This window comes from Chaetodon trifascialis, chromosome 3 (genome assembly GCF_039877785.1).
Source record: "Chaetodon trifascialis isolate fChaTrf1 chromosome 3, fChaTrf1.hap1, whole genome shotgun sequence".
NCBI lineage: Eukaryota > Metazoa > Chordata > Actinopteri > Chaetodontiformes > Chaetodontidae > Chaetodon > Chaetodon trifascialis.
The window spans coordinates 28,590,074-28,612,734 of NC_092058.1; the positions used below are offsets into that span (position 1 = coordinate 28,590,074).

The following is a 22,661-nucleotide window of genomic DNA, read 5'->3' on the forward strand; positions in this document are numbered from 1 at the left end:
ATTGTTGTCATTTTATATGGAGTAATAATATAGTTTGAGTATTTCTTCACACATATAAGTAACTACAGCAGAGGTTGGCGTCAGAGTGGAGGCAGCAGTAGACTATACCATTTTCAGAAAAAGCATGCAAGAGTTCAAACATTCATTTAGTCTATAATGGAGACATGAAAGCAGATAGAAATAGTGCCAGCTGGAATTGATTGCCAGTCAGCATTCAGTTTCCTGGGAGAACGTACACAGTGGCTGACAAAATTGCATAGTGAAAGTGAGGCTTATAAAGAACCAGTTTAAATGCAAAAGATGTCATTATTCTATAGCCAATACAGTCATGTGTTGACAGAGTGATGAACTTCTGATGAGGCAGCAAAGATGTTGTCTTTGTACTTCTTTCAATTGAGTATACTGTATGTCAAAAAGGATTAACAAATGACATTCTCTTCTGTTTCATTTATGTATAATTGCACCATAAAATTCATGGCTGTATCACACAAAAAATACTGGTTTAATGAGGTTTCAACCAAAGACAATGTGCCATTATTTGGGCACATAGAGAAGAACATAACAATTTTTGCTATAAATATAAATACATGAACTCATATTAATGATTATTGGCAGACAAAGTACATAACTCAGCACTGAAGTTGTACAGGTTTGTGTATGGTACCTGACACAAAAACCTCCCGGCATCAGTGCACAAGGCACTGAAAAAAAAACAGCCAACTTCTGGTCCCAGCTAGTCTGAGCAAGGACCTATTTAAAGTGGTTTACTGTTGAAATCTTCTCTTCCTGTGTGGTTTCAGAAGGAGAGAATGTGGCCTCCACTGGCAGCCTATGAGCACAATGGGGCAGAGTGAAAGTAGATGCTGCAGACGTCTCAGTGGACTGACAATTGCTTAAGAGTAGAGGTTGCATATCTGCGTAGGAGTAGCCTGGGTATAGAGAAATGAGTTAAAGTGGGCGAAATAGATGACATGCAAGACACACAGCTAAGAAGAACTGACAAAGTAAGTAAGTAAGTAAGTAAGTAAGTAAGTAAGTAAGTAAGTGCTCACCAAAATGACCCACATGAGTGTTTTCTGACCTGGCGTCTTTATAGATTTGTTAAGTCAATAGAAGATTAGACAATGGTCATTGTCATGAAACCTATATTGGCAGTTGGTGGCAGATGGAATGAAAATAGTCCCTGCTGTCAAAGTCACACAATTCATACACGCAACTACCCAAACTACCCAATCCCTACTTCTGCCTTTGCTTCTGTGAGACTACTGTTATAATTTTCTTGACAACTTGTCGTTTTGTCAGCAAAGCATAAAAATAGGTCTTGTGGTAAAATAGAAAAAAGGAAGAAAGAAGAAACTGTCTTCACTCATAGATGTTCAGTTCGGGTTGTGTTTCAGTTGTTCAGTTGTGGTTACGTTGAAGGCCATAGCTTGCGATCCACATCACTTTTATTCTCATCAAACCACTTAGTGACTACCCTTGCTTTGTATGGACATCTGAATTGACTGTTTTTCTCTTGTCATTCATGCCTAGTGAATGAATGGGTTTTGAAATGTCATCTGGCCTGTTCCTCCTCAGTCATCTCAGCACTCTGTGATACTTGTCTCCCGCCTCATCTGTCTGAGTTGTGGCATTTTTGGGTTGTTTAACACTAAACCTAACACAAGCAACTCTTTCACAGTACACATAGTCATTTGGTTTAGTTAAAATCGAACTTAATGGACTTCAGGTAAGCAAATTTGTGAAAGGGGTGAGCTAAAGCTGTTCTTACCCTGGACTCCTCTTAGAAGAGCAGCTCTCTGCTGCTTTTGTGCTATAAACCAATCCAGCAAACTTTGCAGCAAATCTGACAAACATGGTGGTGCTACATGATTAAAAGTGCCTCTTAATTCCAGCCTCATTGGTTGTCTGTGGTCTGTTTAAATGCTGTCACTCACAGGGTAATGGATTGTTTGATTGATGATCTCATGAATTTAGTATTAAAGTCAGGGTATTCTGCGGTAATAGCAGCTTTATGATGTTCACAACTACAGCTTAGACTGTTGTGGGAAATTCCTCACTCTGAGTTATAAATGATTTCCTCTTATGTGTTGTTACATTGTAACACAAAGTGCATTTATAAAGACATGTGAGCGTGAGTAATGGAGAACACTGCTAGCTTTGTTTCAAACTTGTCTTACTGGTATTTGGGAGGAAGTCTTACAATCACACACACATACAACAAGGTCATATGTGTAATGGCATACAGATGCTCTGTCTTGGTTCTCTGAAGAGGATATCCTGATGAATGCCTGGTGCAGCTGCCAAATCTTTGCAGAAACACGGCAAAAAGAATAATGAGGAGACAAGGTGCAAATGAGAAGATTATTCACAGTTTCACTGATTTTCCAATGAGACTGGACTTGTTTCTAGTGGAGCCAACATAATGTTATGTCTTGAGATAGAGCAGAGAACAATCCAGAGGGAACATCTGCATGCATGTAGGAACAAACTTAAAGGTCTGTTTAAAAGTAATTCTATCACTTGCCTTGGTCTCTTACGTTATAACAGTCACATCAACCAAAAAGCCTTTTAAGAGACTGCAAGTGTTCACTTTACCTCTCCCAGGAGGTCTTTATATAGCTGCTTGTGTTTTCTGAGCTAAATATGACATCATTGTTGGATTTTACAAGCCTTGTTTCAAGGTGTTCCTGGGATTAGCAGGTAGCAACACAGTCAGTCCATTTTTGTGTAAAATAATGAAGAGAGGAGCAGCTGTTAGAGATACTGGCAGCACAGAGTATGTAAGCATACACATGTTAAAACTGATATATTAATTTCAAACCTTCTCCAAGCTTTGCTGTGACCATTCCTAGAGCTTCGTCCTTTTAGGGGCAAGGCCACTTTTCTTTGGTGTTTTTTGATGGCGCAAAGGCCAAATGCCAGGACAGCAATGATTTTAAGTCCACATGATGAATTAATTTAAGGGTTAAGGATGATTTTGTTGTTATACATAGTTTAAATATCAATGAAATAAATAATCACAAAAGAATTTATTGGTAACATTAGTGTTATAAACGTTAGGTTATAATACTTATATAAACACATATGGAAAACTTCATAGGCCACTGGGTCAGCTGTAATATGGATATGTTGAGTTTCTTGTCTTATTCGTTCATCGAAGTTAGTTACCTCAGCAGCTGGGCATAGACTCTCGACTGTGACCGGAATGATCGCATATGCGAGCAGTGCGAGTTAAAATTTTACATGGTGGCCCAATCTGGGATAAACATTGGCCGCAGAACCAGAGAGACATATCAGTTTCAGACCTAGCGTTAAACCCCTCACTCACATAAGCCATCTTGTGCTACGAACGCAGCTCAACTGTTGCTGTTATTTTAAAATTAGAAATTAAGATTAGAAAGCTGAATTAAGAAAGTTGGAAAATTGTATAATTGATGTTTTCCAATGTGCTTGGACAGATCAGATGACAGGCGTGTTGTATAACATCTTTTCAACGACTGGCAGATTGTGCTCCTTTGAAAATGGTCTTCAATGGATGAGTTAGAATATATTTTTAGTAATGGGTTTGATTTAGGGGCTGCACGGTGGTGCAGCAGGTAGTGTGTGTGCCTCACAGCAAGAAGGTTGCTGGTTCGATTCCCGGGTCGGGCCTTTCTGTGTGAAGTTTGCATGTTCTTCCCGTGCATGCGTGGGTTCTCTCCGGGTACTCCGGCTTCCTCCCACAGACCAAAAACATGCTCATTAGGTTGATTGATGACTCTAAATTGTCCGTAGGTGTGAGTGTGAGTGTGAATGTTTGTTTGTCCTTACATGTGGCCCTGCAATCGGCTGGCGACCGGTTCAGGGTGTACCCCGCCTCTCGCCCATTGTAGCTGGGATAGGCTCCAGCCCCCCGCAACCCCGAAAGGGATAGGCGGTATAGAAAATGGATGGATGGGTTTGATTTAGAAACTGTACTGATGTTGCATTTTGTGTGGCCTCAGCTACCGTTTCATGCCCTCGCTCACTGTAGTCTTTGTAGCCTTTGTGGCTATTTGATCTGCTGCTGATGTGTTTTGACTATGAAACCTGCCATGTAAGAACAATTCATTCAATGTGCAGGGTTTTTGTGTATTCTGTCTGTCTTGGACCACTTTGGTGGTCTGTTGGTCTCATTGCCCACTGTATCTGCTGTATTTTCACTCAGATCCACCTGCTCTGCTCATTAGATTCCCCCTAACTAGCTTAGCACTAGTGACCATTCATGTCTGCTGCTCTCTGTGTAATTTTGCATGTAAAATTAGGCGTCATTGCAGTCATCTAACCCATATGAAGTAGCCTAATGTATAGTATGCACTGAATGGATTGGCCCCACTGCAGTTTAGCAAAATAAAATAAAATAAAAATTAAAAAAATACTCTGCTGCTGCCACTGCCGGGACAGTGCTAGCTACCTCCAGTGAATAATGTCAATCTATTCTTTCTAACCCTCTGAATATTCTTTGAAATTCAAACAAACAAAACTAGAATCATAAACCAGGGGTCTGGGACAAATATGTGCAGTCTTGGCCTTAAAATTGTATTTCAAGAATTTGCAAAACAGGCTTATTCACATTCTTGACAAAGACAAGTCAGATCGATGCCACTCTTTTGCCTGTGCAGTGAGTATGGAACTGGAGCCAGAATGCCTTAAGCACAAACACTTAGCTTAGCATTAAGACTGGAAGTAGTTACCCAAAGTAAAAAAAAAAAAAAAACATTTGTAACATATATATATATAAGCAAACTAATTAACAAAATACATTTGTGGCACTGAAGTTTTCTAATTAACTATTTGTATCCCTTTGGTTGACTTTGTACACAAACAAAAATGTGAAGAAGGTAGTTTGCGAATTTATGTTTTTATTTACATTGTGTAACTGTTTCTTGCTGAACAACAGATGAACACAGTTTGGATCATTTCTGTTTTTGTATGGATTAAAAAGAGAGAGAGAGAGAGAGAGAGGGAGAGAGAGAGAGCAATAGCCCTACCAGGTGTTTCAACCTGCTTCTAACCTTCATACAATGCCAAGATAGCCAAGCCCGTTATGCATCACATTTCAAAGGAACAGACAAGGCTCCCTTATCTAAAATGTTTGTTTGGCCTCCCCCTATTTCTGATTTATGTTACACAGTTCTTAACAAATTCATTTTCAAATTCGAGCCCTGTGGTCCCTCTTTCTTTCACGTCCTTGTGTATCAGTGTATACATAACAATATATACATGTATGAATTTGGACAGTATTTGGATTAGACTTAGTCATTCAGTGTCACGGAACAGTGTGTTGTGTTTACTTTCGTCTTTGTTGGTAAAGAAACCGCATGTTTCATAAACTGTGGATGCATTATGCAGATGTGCATGATGTGTTCAAACCAGATGAGGAGGGAGGAGTATGAGCAGCCCATTGTCTCACTGTTTCCTTTCTAACAGGATATGTGGTTCCCTGTGGAAGACTAGTGTGTCTGTGCAAGCTGAGGGACCTCAGATTGCTTGGCAAGCATATTGGTACACATGTAAGTAGAGCACGTGGGCACACACATTCAGTCCCACAAACGCGTCCAAGATAAACACCCTTCCCTTGGCCATACAAAGTGCAGAACACACACTCATCACCCCATGCTGTATCTATCCTCATGTCTACAGTATAAATGATAGATCACAGAGATTCTGCACAGCTCTGTGTAATCCCCAAAGTCAATCAATCAACCCAGACAATCTGCTTAGTCCTAACTCACCGGACTGAGTTCAGACATAAAGTACCTCCTGTCGAGCCATCGGTGTGTAACCTTGAGTGTCTAAACACCATAAAGCCAGCAGGAACACTGATAAGATATCCCATGGCTGTGTACATACAATATACAGTCTCCTGTGTATGGCACTTGATGTCATGAACTGATTTCAGTGAGCCAAAACAGATAAAATATATGCAAAATATAGAAGAAACTACGAATTCAACTTCATATGCTCCCGAAAAACAGCATTTTTAGCTGTTGAGCGATTCCCACTGCTATTGTTCTTGCAGTTTTGTCAGATTTGTTGAAAACTTGTTAATACCATTCAAGTGATGTGCCAGTGTTGGATTTTTATCATTGATGTGTCTTCAAGCCATCAAAAGTCTTATTTGCTGAAGTTTTGAGGCCAGGTATGATACATTAGCTTACATATGATGCTAGATCCTGTCACTTGGTGGCCAACTTGCTGTGTTTCACTTATACAAGTGAGATTGTATCAAATGTCGTTGTTTCCTAAGAAGCAGAAAATATCGGCCAGCTCTTGCCACTGCTAATCATTATTACACACATTAAGGCTAATATTCTAGTTTCCTTGCCTGCGGTTCACCCAGAACCTCTTCAGCAACATCATCCTCTTGCCTGTGAGTGCAAATAATTAAGACATCTGGACAAGATAAGCTAGACAATTTATATATTTTAAAACATTACTGAATCTGTTTTATACAAAAATGTAGTTCATACTGTATGTACTCTGATACTAGCAGCTTATCTGCTGCTTCATCATCTGAAATTTGTAGACATATTTTTCTTAAAAGGCTGACAAGTTTCTGTTGTAGTTGCAAAATGACTCAAACCATCACTGAATTTGTACATCAGTCCGATATACCATATCATTTTCTTCTGTGACATAGAGCTCCATTGTCCAGAACCCTTTAAAAACACATCAGTGAGTCACACTGGGTGACATATTTCTTCATTACCAAGAATACACATGCTAGGTTATTTTGACCCAATCCACTGTGCTGCTGGCTCAAATACTCACTAGAGCACCAAATGTGGATTAATCCACTGTTGAAAATAGTACTCAACAAAACAACTCTTTTTCTGGTGTGCAAGGTTTGATAAAAACTACAGTTTATTTATTTATTTATTTATTTATTTATTTATTTATTTATTTATTTATTTATTTATTTATTTATTCAAGGTTTTCTCGACAAAGAACAACACCAACCTTATTCTTCAGGTCTAACATTCAGATGACTTCAGGATGACTTTGTAAAGAAATGAAATGAATGGATTACCACTACCTTACTAATTATTTCCTTATATTTGGGCACATTGTGATGCATTATCACATGCTTGACTAGGGCTTTTTCAACTAGAATTTGCTTATTTTTAGCTACTCAGGAGCCGCTGAAGCCTATGAGAAGCTCATGTAAATGCATGGAATCAAAGCAAACAAGCGTGTTCAACAAAATCAACCTTTCTTAGTTTAACTTAAATAATAATAGTGCCTCTTGTGTGTATTATATGTGGAAAGATGTTGCAAACAATAACAGTGTGCCCATATTTTGTGAAGTAGCTCATGAGCCAAACCTGTTGCAGCCTCCTGTACAATATGCTTATGACTGTGAGCAGTTGTCAAGGTAAATGCTTCCACGGTGGGACGGATCATATGGGATGAATACCCCTCTCCCCAAAGTAAAACAAGCACACGCACACAGATGCATACCCCCTACCTGCTGAACATCATTACTGATAAACAACCTCCAGATCTCTGATCCAGACCCCAAAATCAACTTCATCATTCGCAACACTTGAACAGTCTTTTTATGGTAGGTGAGCCCACAGCTTCTTGCATTTGCAACTTCAGATGCAGCAGCAAAGTCTGGTCCTGCTATGTGTGTGTCAGCAGAGGTTCAACAGTGCTGCAGGTCACAATGAAAATCATGGATGCTGATGTGGATCTTAAGAGATGCTGTTATGTTAGCTGTGATTATATTGGCTCACCTAGGACTTTTTTGCATTTTGGCTAAAACTGCAGTATGCAACAGTTGAAAAACCACAACACTAAACCTTACGTGTCTCATTTTGCTGTCTCACATCGCTCCGATAAGCCCTTTCCATCAAGGCCATAAGTACGACTGGCCGCAGAATGAGTCGGTTATCATGCAAAGTCTCCTGCCTTGTAGGGTCCGCTGTCGACAGCGCGAACCTCGCCAAGACCCTGATCCCTCCAGCAGCCCCAGGGTAGAGTGCTCCAGGCTTCAGATGCAGCTGCAACGCCATCTAACAGCAGGATGAGATGCACCACACACACACACACACACACACACACACACACACACACACACACACACACACACACACACACACACACCACTGTCCCTGCACAAAAGTTATCCCGGACTGTTTGGCACAGATGCGAGCACCACGGCCTCAACAAGCCTGAAGCTTTGTGCTCACATGTGTTATGTACTACACACCATTGTAGGCAAAAGAGATAGGTCTGGCTATGTGATGTGAGGCTTTCACCATCTGAAGGGATGTGCACTTACATCTGCATTTGTAGAACAGCTAATAGGAACACACTCTCTGAAACGACCTGGGATTGTCAAAAGTGTCCCGTCACAGGCAAGATTTTCTGAAGCCTGAAAAGAACGAAAGGCGAGGTGCATGAGTGCAGTTTTCTCTCAGACCACTTGAATCACAATATGCTGAAAGGTTATGGAATATTATGGGATTTTCTTTTTGCCAAGTAATGCTAAAAAATAAACTGCCTACCACAGCTTTAAACAGTGTGTGCGGAGTCAGACAGTGTTAGCAGCAAGACTGTGCAATGATCAGAAAACATGGAAGACACATTCTGTAGGTCTACATTTGAGATGAGTTGATCTCAGGTTGAGTTCAGGGTCCCCCTGTTATTTCACCATGTATCTATAGCAAATAAAGGACTGTCATCAGGTATTTACCACATACTGTCGGAAACATGAACAACAACTTTAGCTTCTGACCCATATGATAAAATGTCAGAACAGAACAGACCGTCATGTTGCGCACAGTGTCAACAAGAAAACCAAATACCTCTGCATCAGTTAAGTCCTGTGTAACATGCCTGTAGCCACCACTGAGGACACAAAGATTATGTCCTCCTTATGTATTTCTCTTTTTTTCTAAGAATACCTGAAGTGTTTATGTTTTACAATTTAAACTTGAACATAGTGGGTGGATATCATTTTTTTTTTACCACTTATTGCCTTTTAATTTGACAATTTAGACCAAGAGAAATACAGAAATGAATAAATACAACATTTAAATAGTTTTGAGTAGCGGAATCAGCATTTAGACCATCATAGAGAAGGGTTTCCAAAGTCTGATGTTGTGGAGGTCTGGACTGTCTTTTTTCTTTGATTTTTAAGTGAATTTATGGAGATTTATTTGTGATGGACATTTGATTGGAGATAATAATATCCTGGGAATCTAAAAAAAAAAAAAAGTGTTCAAATTTAAGTTATGATCCAAAGGTCTGATGAAAATTGTAGCAATCTCACAGACAAAGGGTTTTAAAGTACTCACAGTTTGAAAATCTCTGATTTACTGAAAGTCTGGACAGTACAGCTGTCTTTACATGCATTAGAAATGTATAAAAACAGTAACAGATAAGTGGAACAAATTAAACATGGAAAATCATGCAGAATTTTGGTTCTCTCCTAAATTAACAGCAATGGGGGGCCACTTTGATTTATAAGATAATATGAAATCCTGAAATCCTGGTTATGGCCCTAATGACAATAAAAGCCTATTTTCATTTTGAATTTTTTTCTTGGTTGTACTGTTTATTACATCCTGGGCTTCATTGTGTGGCCTCTGGAGCATGTAGAAGTAAAAAACTTGCTCAAGGAAGGTGTGGCTGGATGAGGGATTGACCCTCAAAGCCTCTAATTGCAAAAAAAATATATCTACCTCCTCTTGTTATTGGTCTTACAGTTCTACATACAGTAATAAACAACTTATTAAAGACAACAGACATGTTTGTTTCTGTTCAGCTTTATTTGTAAATGCATCTTGGATAGAACAAAGAAAAAATATATATAATATATTCATATGTACTGAAATGTTAAGTTATGTACACATTTAGGTTTTACACTAAAAATCCTCACAACCACTGATTTGTTTTAAGATATGATATCAGTCTCGGTGTGTTTCCTGGATGCAGCGATGTACACACCTGCATATTTACATACATTCATAGGATGTGATAAAATACCTGTGTTCACACAAGCATTAAAAATTCAAAAATTGAATGAAAGGAATGATGTTGTGTACCCCTGCTTGTTGTCGCTTTACATACATGAATTACGCATGGACGGCATTGTCACACCCCTACATGTTCACAGCGGAGCGTGGAACACGTAGCAAACAATTTTTGAGAGTAATTAGGGCATTAGAAAGTGTGTCATGGCCTCAAAAAGGATGTTGTGACTACATTTCCCAGAAGCTCCTCCTCCTGGAAGTTCAGCACCATGGTGTGTAGTGTGTCCATTGATATCACCTCAACGTAACATAGCCAGCTGAGGTCAAAGGCTGTCAGGGTGTCTCCAGTAACAGATAAAGCAGAGTTGAGGCAGATTTTGTGTCAAGTTGTCAACAAAATAATAGTTCAAATAATAATAGCAGACTGAGACATTCAGCTCTGTGACTATGCACTGACTGACATGGGCCATATTATGTCACCTTTTAACAGTCACTTAACACCCCATTAGAATATGGATCACTGAAAAGCCTGATTTCCCAAACCAGCTGGCTCTCCAGTAAGGATTGTGTTGTACAGTAAGGCCAGAAAAGTGAGACTAATAGAGGACCAGCAAGTAGGTACACATGACTTAGCTTAATAAACAAAACAAAAATAACGAAGATCATTTAACACTCATCAGAAGGCCGATTTAACAATCACTGTGCGCTTAACCTTTGAGTTGTGTTTCACTTTTGAATTTCTAGTGTTGCTCTGTCATTCTCCTCCTCCTCATGTCTCAGCAGGCTCACAAAGTTGCTGTAAAATGTGACAGGAGTCCCAGTAGCTAATCAGGAGATTCCCCTTCCTTTGTTAAACAATCAGTAGTTCATGTCCACATATTTTAACAGGTATCTCCCTGTGCATCAACACAAAGCTGAATAATGAAGATATTCTTCAACCATACTGTCAATGAACTGTGGTGCAAGGCAACAAAAACTAGGATGAAGTTATTAGAGTAACCTCACACCAGAAACCTCTGTGAACCCCAAGAAGAGCAACTACTACCCTGGTAGTAGCTCATGAGAATCTAAAAGAACTTCAATCTGACTTCCTAAACATTGCATAAAATGAGGAATGTCCAAGACATTGGCAGCTTTCAGGAAGATAAAAGGCAGTTGTTTTTATCCAGGTAGAATGGATAGGAAAGGCTATTACCAAAGCTATCACATAATCCAGACTGAATGAAAAAAAGCTTATCTTATCTTCTGCTTAGGCAGGTGATAAGGACAGAACAAACATAAGGAGTACAACATAGCAAAGCACCAACAGCAACAACAACCTTTAGCTGATTACAGGATAACTGTGTTGGTTTACTTTTGTACAATAAATTAGAACAGTCTCAGAGTGCTGAAACAAAAAGCAAGGCGTGCTTCCACTCACATATTCAATTTAAATTGATGAAGGCGCAACCATTTACGCACACACACCCGTACATTCACACCCACATCTTGCTCCAGTAACCTATGTCTCTATGAGAGTGATCTCAGCATTCCCAGTCATCCAGTGATCCGAACGGGGCGTCAGTTTGCTGAGCGAACTGTCCGGCTGCTTCGTGGAAAACGGTGGACTTTGATGTGTTTTGACAGGTGGTCACTGCGGGCGAACTTCTTCTCGCACACTGGACACTGGTAGGGCTTGACACCTGAATGGGATCGCCGGTGTCGAGACAGCTCATCCGACCGCGAAAACCTGAAAGGAAAAAGATGAGATGCTTAAGATTTGTCCAAGACAAATGGAGAAAGGGTTAGGGTCTGTGGTGTGGAATAGAGTCACATGACTTGGACTCAAAAAACCATAAAAGACTGACTTGACTTTACCACCAATGATTCATTACTTCACTTGGACTTCAGCCTTTTGACTTGGAATGACTTGATGTCTTTGCCAAACCCAAACATTATTAAAAAGTGTGCAATGCTTTCTTTCTCCTGAGAATCAGTCCAACAGCAACCCACTGAGTGGCATCAAGCCGGAGAGAAACCAGCACATTATCATCTCATCTTCACCCATCGGGAATCTAAATGTCAAGGTTTAATGGAAGTTGTATCATTTGTAGCTAACAAATGTCAATGGCCAAATATCTGTCAAACCCAAAATGAAACTTGTGTATTCTCTGATTAAAGACAAAAATCATTTGTGAGGTATCATAATTATATGAGAGGCAGTGATGAGTCTTCTCTAGTGAAATAATCTTGCTGCGTCATGTCAGTTTCAATTGTTGGAATTTCAGCTGAGTAGTTCTAAAAAAAGATCAGCACAATAGATTTTGAAAATTATCTTCTTCTGCTAATCTCATTTTCAGTTTAAGCCTTCTCAGCCAACAAAAGCTAGATTCAGGTTTCATAAAATGCTACTGAACCTCAATACATGTCTGATCATTTCCTTTTGATCTAAAATTTATTTGAAAGCTATAAAAACAAACTCTTTAAAAAATATATTATTTATGTAAATGTGCTATACTAACTCTAAAGATGTAAAATTCAATTGACATTAAAATCGATGAACACAATGATGACTTGTTTAGCACTCAAAACACATGTTTAGCACCTTAACTTGGCGCTTATCAGTCTTGATGTGGGACTTGACTTCATAGCTACGACTTGAGATTTGCCTGACTTGCAAAACAGTTACTTTGTCCCACCTCTACAGAAAAGCCCTAATTTAGCAGTTCGTCTCAGGTGTGTGTGGTCTGGCAAAGATGATCATACTCCATTTGTGTTCAACCAGTTACATAACACATTCAGAAACTGTGCACTCACAGCACAGCGTTTGCAACAGAAAGAAAAAAAAAAGAAAACCTTGATCTTTCCGTTGCCCTCGTGCTGTATTTTTTATTTAGCTCTGGCGACTCCCTGTTTTTCCCAACAACAGCTTCCGATGCCAGAAATGTTCTTGCTGAGCCCCACAGCGTAATTATCTGTCATGAGCAAGAATGCTTCATATGTTGATGCTTCAACTCATTTGCCTATAACTCATTTGGACAAGCAAAACAGTGCAGCGTGGTTAGCTTGCGAGGCACATGCTACTTGGCTGGAGCCAGAGGGATGACAGCTCCGGGGCTCCTTCCCAGCAACCCAATTCTCTGAAACTGACTGTCCCCAGCCAGGCTCTGCATCCCAGATGTTTCTCTGCTGACCTGACAAGATAATGAATCGATACAATCGCACCCTGTAATTAAGCAGGAATACATAAAGAGCTGCAGTAAAGCCCCGTTGTATTCTCTATCATATATAGATACAAGCTTACAGCTAAGAGCTGAAGTAATGCTGCTGCAGTAGAAGACAATATTAACTTACAGGCAACATCTGACAGCAGTTTTTACAAGAAGACACTGCCAATGCCACAACTGCCAAAACACTCACCCCATATTTGCTAGTAAAAACTGAACCAAGCACATCAAGTCTACACGGTGACTTTGGTAGATGGATCAGTTATTCGACAGAGGTGTGTAACAAGGAGCAGGCAGTCAAAATCATCATCACAGGATGGATGTAGGATGAAATTTCTCAAATGAAAATAATGGAGGCTTAAACAAATGTTTCATATAATGTATTGTCTCCCAGTAAACTGTGCATCCAACTCTGATCTACAAACTGTTTTAAGTTTGAGGAGATCACTGCCACTCATATGACATTCCACCATCTGGTTTGGATCTGTTACTATGCCAAATGACAAAGTATCAGAGAAACAGAGAGGATTCATAATCTTTTATCCACTGTTAGTCCCAACTGAAGCAATGAAGTGTTTTTCCTTCTTTTAAAGGGATTTGTTTTCATTTCCTCTCAGCTGAAGGTGTTTTTAGTCAAACAGTTAACTGAATTTACATTTCTTCAGATTTAAAAATAAAAGAAAAAAGAAAAAAAAAAGGCTGCACTGCAGACTGATTTTCAATAGAAAACAGTGTTGGATTGGGTTGGGACATCTGTAGAAGCAGGCAGAAATGTAAAGCAACTTGATCCTGTGCAGATCTCCTTCTGACCTTGAAAGAGAAGAGTGCACTGCACTGATTACAAGTGTACATAAGTTTCTCTCTTCCAGTTAAGCATTCCCCTTGTGCATGTGCACATTATTCCCACAAGCCCCCCAGGCAGTCCCCAGATTCATTCCTTAAACAGTTTGCTTGATAGAGCTGAGTAACACAGCCTGGGCCTAACAATACCATACTCTCCATGAAGCACAAATATATACCAGACATCAGATGTACTGGACAGTTAAAACATATCAGCATCTTTTAAATCTGTGATCAGTGTTGCTGCTCACATTTCAGCACAAACTTTGCAGACCATTATTTAACTAATCTGTTCATAAGTCTGTCAACTTGTTCTAAGTTATTAATAAAACCGACACAAGGTAGGGATTACCCACCCTGTTCCCACAGAATCAATGCATGATGGGAAACTGTTTACAGCTCTATGTGCTCTAAAGCTCCAAGTTGACTCCTGCCGGATGTGACAAAGTACCTACCATATCTAAGACCTTTCCAAGGAAAGGATGAGTTTTATGATAATAAATCCTAACTTTACTGGTATTGGTGTTTCTAATAAGCATAAATGAAAAGATGACATTCTTACATTCAAGTTCTCTTTGCTGGATATACAAGCTCCTGGCAGCACAAACCAATGCCATCAAAACTTCAACATAGAATGCTTTTGTGAATCTGAGCATCCTTCTTTGGGTACTATGACTTTGTCAAGTTATCAAGGGGAGCTTTAAAAGTAAAAATCACTTCATGGAAGAAGAGTGAATGAGTACCCACAAAACCATGCCCCCAACACAATGTGGTGGTATCAGCTGCGCTCAAGGCTGGATAACTAACTGGGAAAAATAGTTAACTGCCCTGGGACCCCAGATCCCCAGGACCACCATAAGCTGCAGGTTCACTGCATTTCACTTGGTTTTTGGTTTTTTGTACAGGAGCCCTCTGTCAAAATCTATGTCCACCACCTTAATTGTATTAGCCTGTACTGCGCACATGGCGAACATTTAAAAATAAATGTATTTGTGGCAGGGATTTTTCCCTTGGGGTCCTGCATCTTAAATCCAGTTATGGTTGTGCTAAACTAATATGAATTTTTAAAATTTATTGAATCTTCATGCCATTTAATGTGAACTAATATTACCAATGGTTTTAATAGATGGGTGATACTATTGTCCTGGCAGCATTTGATAGACTGTTTAATGTTGGCATGGAGCCACTGATCTACAGTACTGGAGACATGAACATGGTTCTGGTGTCTGTGTCCTCACAATAGTATGAACTAAGATGACCAGCAAAACAACCTACAAAAAATTGGAAATGAGAAATTGATCTATCTGGAAGAGAGTTTGCACTGTAAATGTTGTTGTGACATTGTCCAACATTTGAATATACAGTAACTCACTGCATCTTTTCATCCAGCCGTTCCCTTGCTGTTCCTCGCAGTCTATGAGGAACCTTGACTGATCCCTCTCTTCCCTTTCATGCAGCGTGGCAGCCTGGACGTTCCTAGCCCACAGTCATGGTAACTATTCAACACTTTGTCTTTGTTCGCTCCACTTCCTCACTGCTTCTCCCTTCAAATGATTGTGTGCAAAACTGAAACAGGCCTTTTTCTCCTCCTCTGTCTGCCTCTCTGCCCCCACCACCAGCACTTTTTCTCCTGTCTTTTTTTTAAATCTCAGTTACTGTCTTCTCACTCTATTTGCTTGCTTATTTCACATTTTTCCCAAGTTTTTTCCTTTGGTCACCCCCCTTATTTACCCCATCACATACAGTGTGTCACACACACATACACGCACATACACACACACACACACACACACACACACACACACACACACACACACACACACTGGTTCTCACACACACTTCCATCCAAACTACATCCTGCCTTTTGTGTATAGACAAGAGCCCTTTGTTAGTTAGAACACACAGCCTGGATTACTTCTGCACAAATTTCTGCAGCTCCCTTCATGTATTAGGGCACACACAGCATTACAAGTACAGTACATGACTGGTGGCAGGTTGCCAGGTTGCTGTAGTCCAATGGACCAACACAAAGCTTTTAAGGGATATTATTGATCTTTCAGTACCTGCATGTAAAACGAGAATGTATAAATGATTGACTGTCTAAAAGAGGAGGCTCCTCCAAGCAACAGCTTGCTAATAGCTCACTGGTTGGGATAGTTTTTGACTAAGGTGTTGACGCATTGTGTAAATGTAAGCATACCATATGCATAGATCAACGTATACATGCAAAACACATGAAAAACATGCACAGCATGTCACTATTTGCCTCTGAGTGGTAAGTCTGGGTACTGAATGTGTGTGGAGTGTTTAGATTGGTGGCCCCCAAATGGCCGAATAGTAGGGTTCATATTTCTCCTTAGTCATTAAGTATTGCTTTACACATAGGTTAACTTAACACTCACTCAATTAAACTTCATAAAGTGCAATAAAAAAAACATGCATAGACTTGCAAAGTCTGAGCAGCCACTGTTTGTAGAATTTTTTCCCCCCACAATAAATTGCCAATAAATAAGTTTACTTTTGCTGAAAAATCATATTGTGTATGCACAAAACCCAGCGGGTACTGGTAGTCAGTACAATCCTGTCATGTACAACACCGATGAGCCACAGCTGCTGTTGCCATGGAGAAGGTATAGTCAGAGGCACAAATCATAGCTTGTCATTGCAATTGGGAACACAACACTGACATCTTTCTTGCTAAATTAATCCAACATTGAAAGTCAAGTGTCTTTTTTACCAGGTTACGAGGGTTTCTCATCAGTGTCATCTTTAGCTTCAGGCTACTATTAGCAGTGCAGTCATCCCAAGTCTTCAGCGGAAAATGGTCATTAAAAATAGTTTGTTTTTGACAAAATTTACATGCACACACACAATCCATTCCCAATCTTCCCAATCTGTCTGTTCAAAGAGCCCACTATTCAGGAAGCACTAGGGAAAGAGAACATGGCTGAGGAAGTAAAATACTGCACTCATTTTACCAGTTTGAGTCAGTCTCACTGGCTGACCTGATGTCCTCAGGAAAACAGCCAGCTGAACTCTGTGCTCAAGTCACACTCCATCACACACACATAAACACACACTTTCAGACTGATGAATGTAAAAGGACGCTTTAATTTAATGAGCAAAGGAATTGCCTCACTGATGAAGACATCCAAGTTCTCTCTTTGCCTTTCTCCATTACACACAGCAGGTTCCAAATTAGATCTTGCTGCTTTATACTAGCATACACAAATACAAGCATGCGCACACACACACACACACACACACACACACACACACACACACACACACACACACACACACACACACACACACACACACACTCTCATACTGCCACAGCAACTGCACAGCTGTCGAGTCTCAACAGGAGGTGCCCATGTTGTGCCCATGTGACTGCAGCCCACATGCTCTGTCCCAGATTTAGTTTACATCTGCAAAAAAAGACACCCCAGCTATTCTTGCACATCCCAGATATCTCACTGCCTGACAAGAAGTGTGATTGTGCAAGCAAACCCGTCTATATTGCCACCACCTCACATCATCCCAATTAACACTTGGGAGGCTGCATGACAGCCATTAAGAGCACTTCAGCTCCAGGGCTTAGTGAAAAGAAAACAGTATGATTGTTTTCTTCTCCTTTTCTATTATGGATCCTTCAATAACTGTGAGCACCCTGTCTCAGTGATGAAGCATATTGCTGACATTCCACAAACAGAAACCCAGTAAAGCTTTGCTTCCATGGTAATGAACCCTATTACGAATAATGACACTCATGTTGTAGAGCTGCTTCTCATATTTTCAGGTGCTTGGAGCTTTTGGAGGGTGTGGGGGGTCCAGCTCTCAAGACCCTCTAAGTCCTTTCGTCAGTCCTAATAGGTGACCCTCAAAGCGACAGGTCAGTTCAAGTGTCAGTTAAAATCTGCACCACACTTGGTTCCATTGAACTACATGACACCATGAATAGCACACAGCCATGCCCCACTGACATATAATTACTGAAGCTTCCAGCAAACAGGCCACACTGACAAATGGGAGCTAAGCCCCTTTAAATCTTGCAGATACATGGTAGACTGTGCGGTTATTGCTCAGTGTTGCGAGTAAACAAACCTTTAAATGGACTTTATATAACCAGTCATAAATATGAGTCAGTCACAGATTCTAATCTAGCAAGATAACAAACATGAAAAACTAAAAAGCTGCTGTGTTCAGTTAAGACAAATCGAATGGGCAGAGATCATACTGTCTGTGAGCTGAACGTTTGATGTTGTGAGCCACTGGCCTGTATGTTTAAATGTATTTAAAAATACATTCATTCAGTCAGTTCACACGTCCCTCACCGTACCCACCTCCATCCACAGCCCTGCCAGTTGCAAGCGAAAGGCTTTTCCCCTGTGTGTCTCCTCAGATGGGCCTTCAGGTGGCTGCTCTTGGTGTACATCTTGGTGCAGCCAGGAAAAGTGCATTTGTGCATTTTGATAAGATCCGCAACCGGGTTCTTCTGGAACTTTTGACCTCCAACAAGAATCCCTGATCCCTGGCTGGCTGAGCTATCCCCAAGTCCCAGAGGCTTGGCTGCAATGGGGACAGGCGCAATGCGTACAAATTTGGAGGAGACATTAAGGCTGGGGGAGGGTAGGACGTGGGGCACCAGGGCAAAGGTTTGACCTTGGATGTTAACCAGTAGCTGTGCAATTTTGATGTCTGAGGCTGGGGCAGGCTGTGGGGGCTGGGCTACTGAAGTAAGAGGAGCTACTGTGGGCTCCTGCTTGATCTGAAGAGGCTGAATCTGTAGGATGACCGGCATCCCACTGCCATTTGTGCTGCTGTCTGCTGATGAAGATTTACTGTCTGATGCCCTCTTGGCCCCTGTGCTGGATTCAAATGTGGGGTTAACTGTCGTTTTGGTCTCACTAGAGACAGCATTGGATAGGCCAGCAGTGGTGGCAGTGGGGACAGTTTGGTCTGAATACTTGGCCTCTGGCTCCAGCTTAGGCTCAGGGGAGGCCTCCCTGCACCACTCCAGGCCAACTTCTAGACCAAGAGACTCCTCCAGTCCCACTCCCAACCCTGGGCAACTTTCTCGGATTTCCTGCTTCATCGTGACCACCTCCATATTCTCCTCCAGGAATTCTTCGATCTCTTCCAGTGTGGGCTGGAAAGACCCTCCGAGTTGTTCCTCTGTCTCCACACTGGACCATGTGAGGAAGTCAAAATTTTCCTCCTTTACAGGCTCACATTTAGAGGGATCTTCTCTCCGCGAGTCCCAGAGAAAAGTGGATATTGGTACAGGTGCCACAGACCCTGGCGGTATACAGTTGGCACCTCCTAAAGAAGCCTGGGACAGCAAGTGATCCAGGATGCTGTCCTGGCTCTCAGCACTAGAGTTGCTGCCGTAGCTGGAGCTGAGCACCGGGGAGTCTGGGCTGGAACAGGAGCGAGGACTGGACGACTCACTCAGGTCGTCCTCCGAAAATGGTGACGGCATCACCTGGTAGGAGCCCAGGTCTGTCACCATGTCTGACAGCCGATAGGCCTGTGGAGAGCCACTATAAGGAAGAAAGGTCCCCTGGCTAACTGGGGAGTTATCTACCATCCCTGGATAGTGCCAAACTGCTGTGGCTTGTTGGACTTGGAGTCTGTGTTCAGGGTGATTTGTAAGAGAATTATTCCTTGTGCTTCTGGGAAAGTTAGGCCAAACAAACCCAGGTCACCAAGGCCACACTTTCCACTCGTGTGAGATAGTGAAACACCTGGTATGCTCTCAGGGTGGAAAAAGCAAGCATCTGGGAAACACTTTTACAATCCAAGGTCTCCAGCCAGGACACAGTATGTCTAAATAGAAATAAACAGAGACAGTGAGAAGTCTGTTAGTCTTAAACACACATCTGCCTATTGTTCAGATTCCAAATATATGATTATATATATGCATCAGCCTTTGGTTTTCTCTCCCCAGACCAGATCGATGAGCTACGCCAGCCTGACACTGACCGACGAGGTCCAGAGCGACCTTTCTGACATGTTTCACACAGCTCGGCCCTCTGAGCCGCTTCAGGATTTGGCTCAGTTATGCAAAATGTGTCACCGGTTTCCTTACCTCTCAAAGCAGAAAGATTAAGATTTTATCTGTGAATGCCGCCTAATCTTTATTATCTTAAATTATCTTCAGTAACATTATCACATTTTATGGTGCCCTATTTAAGTATGAGGCCATACGGTTATGATGTGTAGAAAGGCAGAACAGTTGCTTTTTATGTGGCTCAAGAGAGTATATGGAGTTTCTGGTTCACCTGATCACATTTGTTTTGATAATGTCCTATTATAGACGTCATATTTAGGTTATTTTCCTGGCACAGCGAGCGCCGGTCATACTCACCCTCCCTCCCCTATTCGGCCCCCTTTCTAGGGGCCCCTGCGTGGAAAGTGACCGACAGTAAACCCGGCCAGAGGAAAAAAACTGTCAACATTATTATCAGCACATACCGCATGGGGCAGCCGGGAGCAGCGTGCGCTCCTCCGCTGCATGCGTATATCACCTGCCCTGCCTGTTTACGGTACCATTTAAGAGCTGTAAATCAGTCACATCGCTGTCTCCGAAGTTGGAAAGACCGATTTCAAACATCAGTGGTGAGATTTATCGTTACAAATTGCAGGCTGGTGCATTATTGGTGTCTTGCATGTAGGGGGCACACTTTGATTCATTTCACATGCGGGAACAGTAAAGCTTGGGCACATTGCTTATATTGACTGATTTTCTTCCACAGCCGGGGCTTTACCTTTGTTATTATAAATCAACACATTTCCTTATTTGTATTTGCTAAATAATAATAACAATTACAATAAGAAGAAGAAACAATAAGAACACAAGATCACAGTGTGGATCGGAGAAGTTAGAAATCCCGTCACACGCGCGGCTGCAAACAGGAGAGCAAAACTCATTCAAAATTCTGTCGTGAAAAATCCGAGGCTCATAGCAAAGCACAATCTGTGTGTGTGCGCTGTGTTTTTCTGCCCGTCCCCACCGCGGTGCATAACGCATGAGTAGGCGCGCGTCTCCGTTCTCAACGTAAACATGTTTTCGTCCTGGCTGCTGCAGCATATGGCACCGAGCACCCTGCACCCCTGAATCCAGCATCACACAAAACAAACCTTAAGCCTTACCTTGTTCACTCAAAGCAAATATAATCCCAATGCAAAAGGCGCGAGGAGGATTGTTTTATCCGTTGCATCCGACGGGGCACTCTATTGCCACAGCAGGTTTTGCCCTTGAGACTCGCCATGCAGCGGCAGCAGTAGCGTTCAGACTGGACTGAGCGTTGGCTGAGTTGTACTATATGGCTGTCACATGACTGCCAGTGTGTGTTACAGGGTTACTGTAGTGAGAAGTAAGAGGCTGCTGCTGAAGGCTCGTCCCCGCTCTGCAGCCGCATTGGTCGGTTGTGGTGGGATGGAGGCGGGTCGTCTGGTTTGTCACTCAGCGGCTCTGCTGCGTGGAATAACATGTGGGGCGCCTGGGTGAAGGAAGCAAGGCGAGTTGTACAGTAACTTGTTATCCTGACAAATAACAATCACAAGGGGATGAAGGCTAGAAGTGGGTCAGCTGGATTCACGGAGTTGGAAGATAAAAAGCATCTCTCCTATTTTTATCAGCGGAAACACTGTATAACACAGTTTTATGACCCGGATGACTTAGGCAGAGCTGTTTGGAAGTACTTTGGATCAAGTCCAAATCAGTGAAGTCTGACATTTATGTATTTGCACAGGTTGAAATGCATCTGATCTTACAAGCATGCAAACCAGTGGTGTTCCCATTCGCATCCAGGACCTAAATGAAGACCTTAATCCATGCTGTACAGCTGGATAAATACATAAGAATTTGGTTGGACGTTAGATTTTGCCACAAAACGTACAAATTCAAACTTTTGGAGCTTGAAAAACTTTCATTATGTATGATTGATTGATTGATTGATTGATTGATTGATTGATTGATTGATTGATTGATTGATTGATTGATTGATTAGAGAGCTTTAGAGCTCGTGGCACATGGATTTTGTTACCCTTGCACAGAGCCAGGCTTGCTGTTCCAAGTCTTTATGCAAAGCTAAGATAAATGGCGGCAGTCTCCACCTTTACATTTACGGTGCAGAAATAAGACTGGGATCGGTCTTCTCATTTAACTCTTGGCAGGACAGCGGAAAAAAGCATTGACCAAAATGTGGCACAATTCCTTTAAGTCTATGTCCAATCACAAATGCAAGTGCTACAGATTACAGTTTGGGCTGGCTCAGGCTTGACTTGGACCAGCTACTACTTATGCTGTTGTAGACTTAGACAGCCAGTTGACTTCCCATGATACACTGAGCTCTTCTCTCTTCCTCTATCTCTATACATTAAAGTCCCATTAACATTGTTACTAACTGGCTTCTTCCCCACAGTCTTTGTGCTTTCTCGTCTCGTAGGGTCCCATGGATTGAGACTGAGCCTGGGTTGTGGATCATCTTTTCACCTCCTACCGTGACCATGCTTGATGCCCCCTGCATGAGTTATTTTGGTCATATTTATATTATCATATACATATAATTGTTATTATTGTTGTTATGGTTGCCCACTC

At 41.5% G+C, this 22,661-nt stretch overlaps 1 protein-coding gene across 2 annotated transcripts; it reads right to left on the bottom strand.

Annotated features, from left to right (window-relative positions):
• Window positions 1-9,787: 9,787 nt before the first annotated feature.
• LOC139329482 (Krueppel-like factor 15) lies at window positions 9,788-21,352 on the bottom strand. 2 transcript variants are annotated; one of them, XM_070959825.1, is made up of 3 exons: window positions 21,212-21,352; window positions 18,400-19,885; window positions 9,788-11,736 (listed from the first exon to the last, which is right to left on the bottom strand). In XM_070959825.1, the coding sequence occupies exons 2-3, from the start codon at window positions 19,644-19,646 to the stop codon at window positions 11,568-11,570; spliced, it is 1,416 nt and encodes a 471-aa protein (XP_070815926.1). In that variant the 5' UTR covers window positions 19,647-19,885; window positions 21,212-21,352; the 3' UTR covers window positions 9,788-11,567. The 2 variants fall into 2 exon arrangements, with proteins under 2 accessions (XP_070815926.1, XP_070815927.1); XM_070959826.1 differs by lacking the exon at window positions 9,788-11,736 and adding an exon at window positions 18,204-18,327 and having other exon boundaries at window positions 18,382-19,885.
• Between the last annotated feature and the right edge of the window lie 1,309 nt (window positions 21,353-22,661).

Excerpts from the sequence above, each read along its gene's own strand:
- LOC139329482 (XM_070959825.1), bottom strand. The coding sequence starts at position 19,646 with ATGGTAGATAACTCCCCAGTTAGCCAGGGGACCTTTCTTCCTTATAGT. Across the intron at positions 11,737-18,399 it reads TGGCAGGGCTGTGGATGGAG|GTTTTCGCGGTCGGATGAGC; the intron begins GTGGGTACGGTG and ends TTTTCCTTTCAG.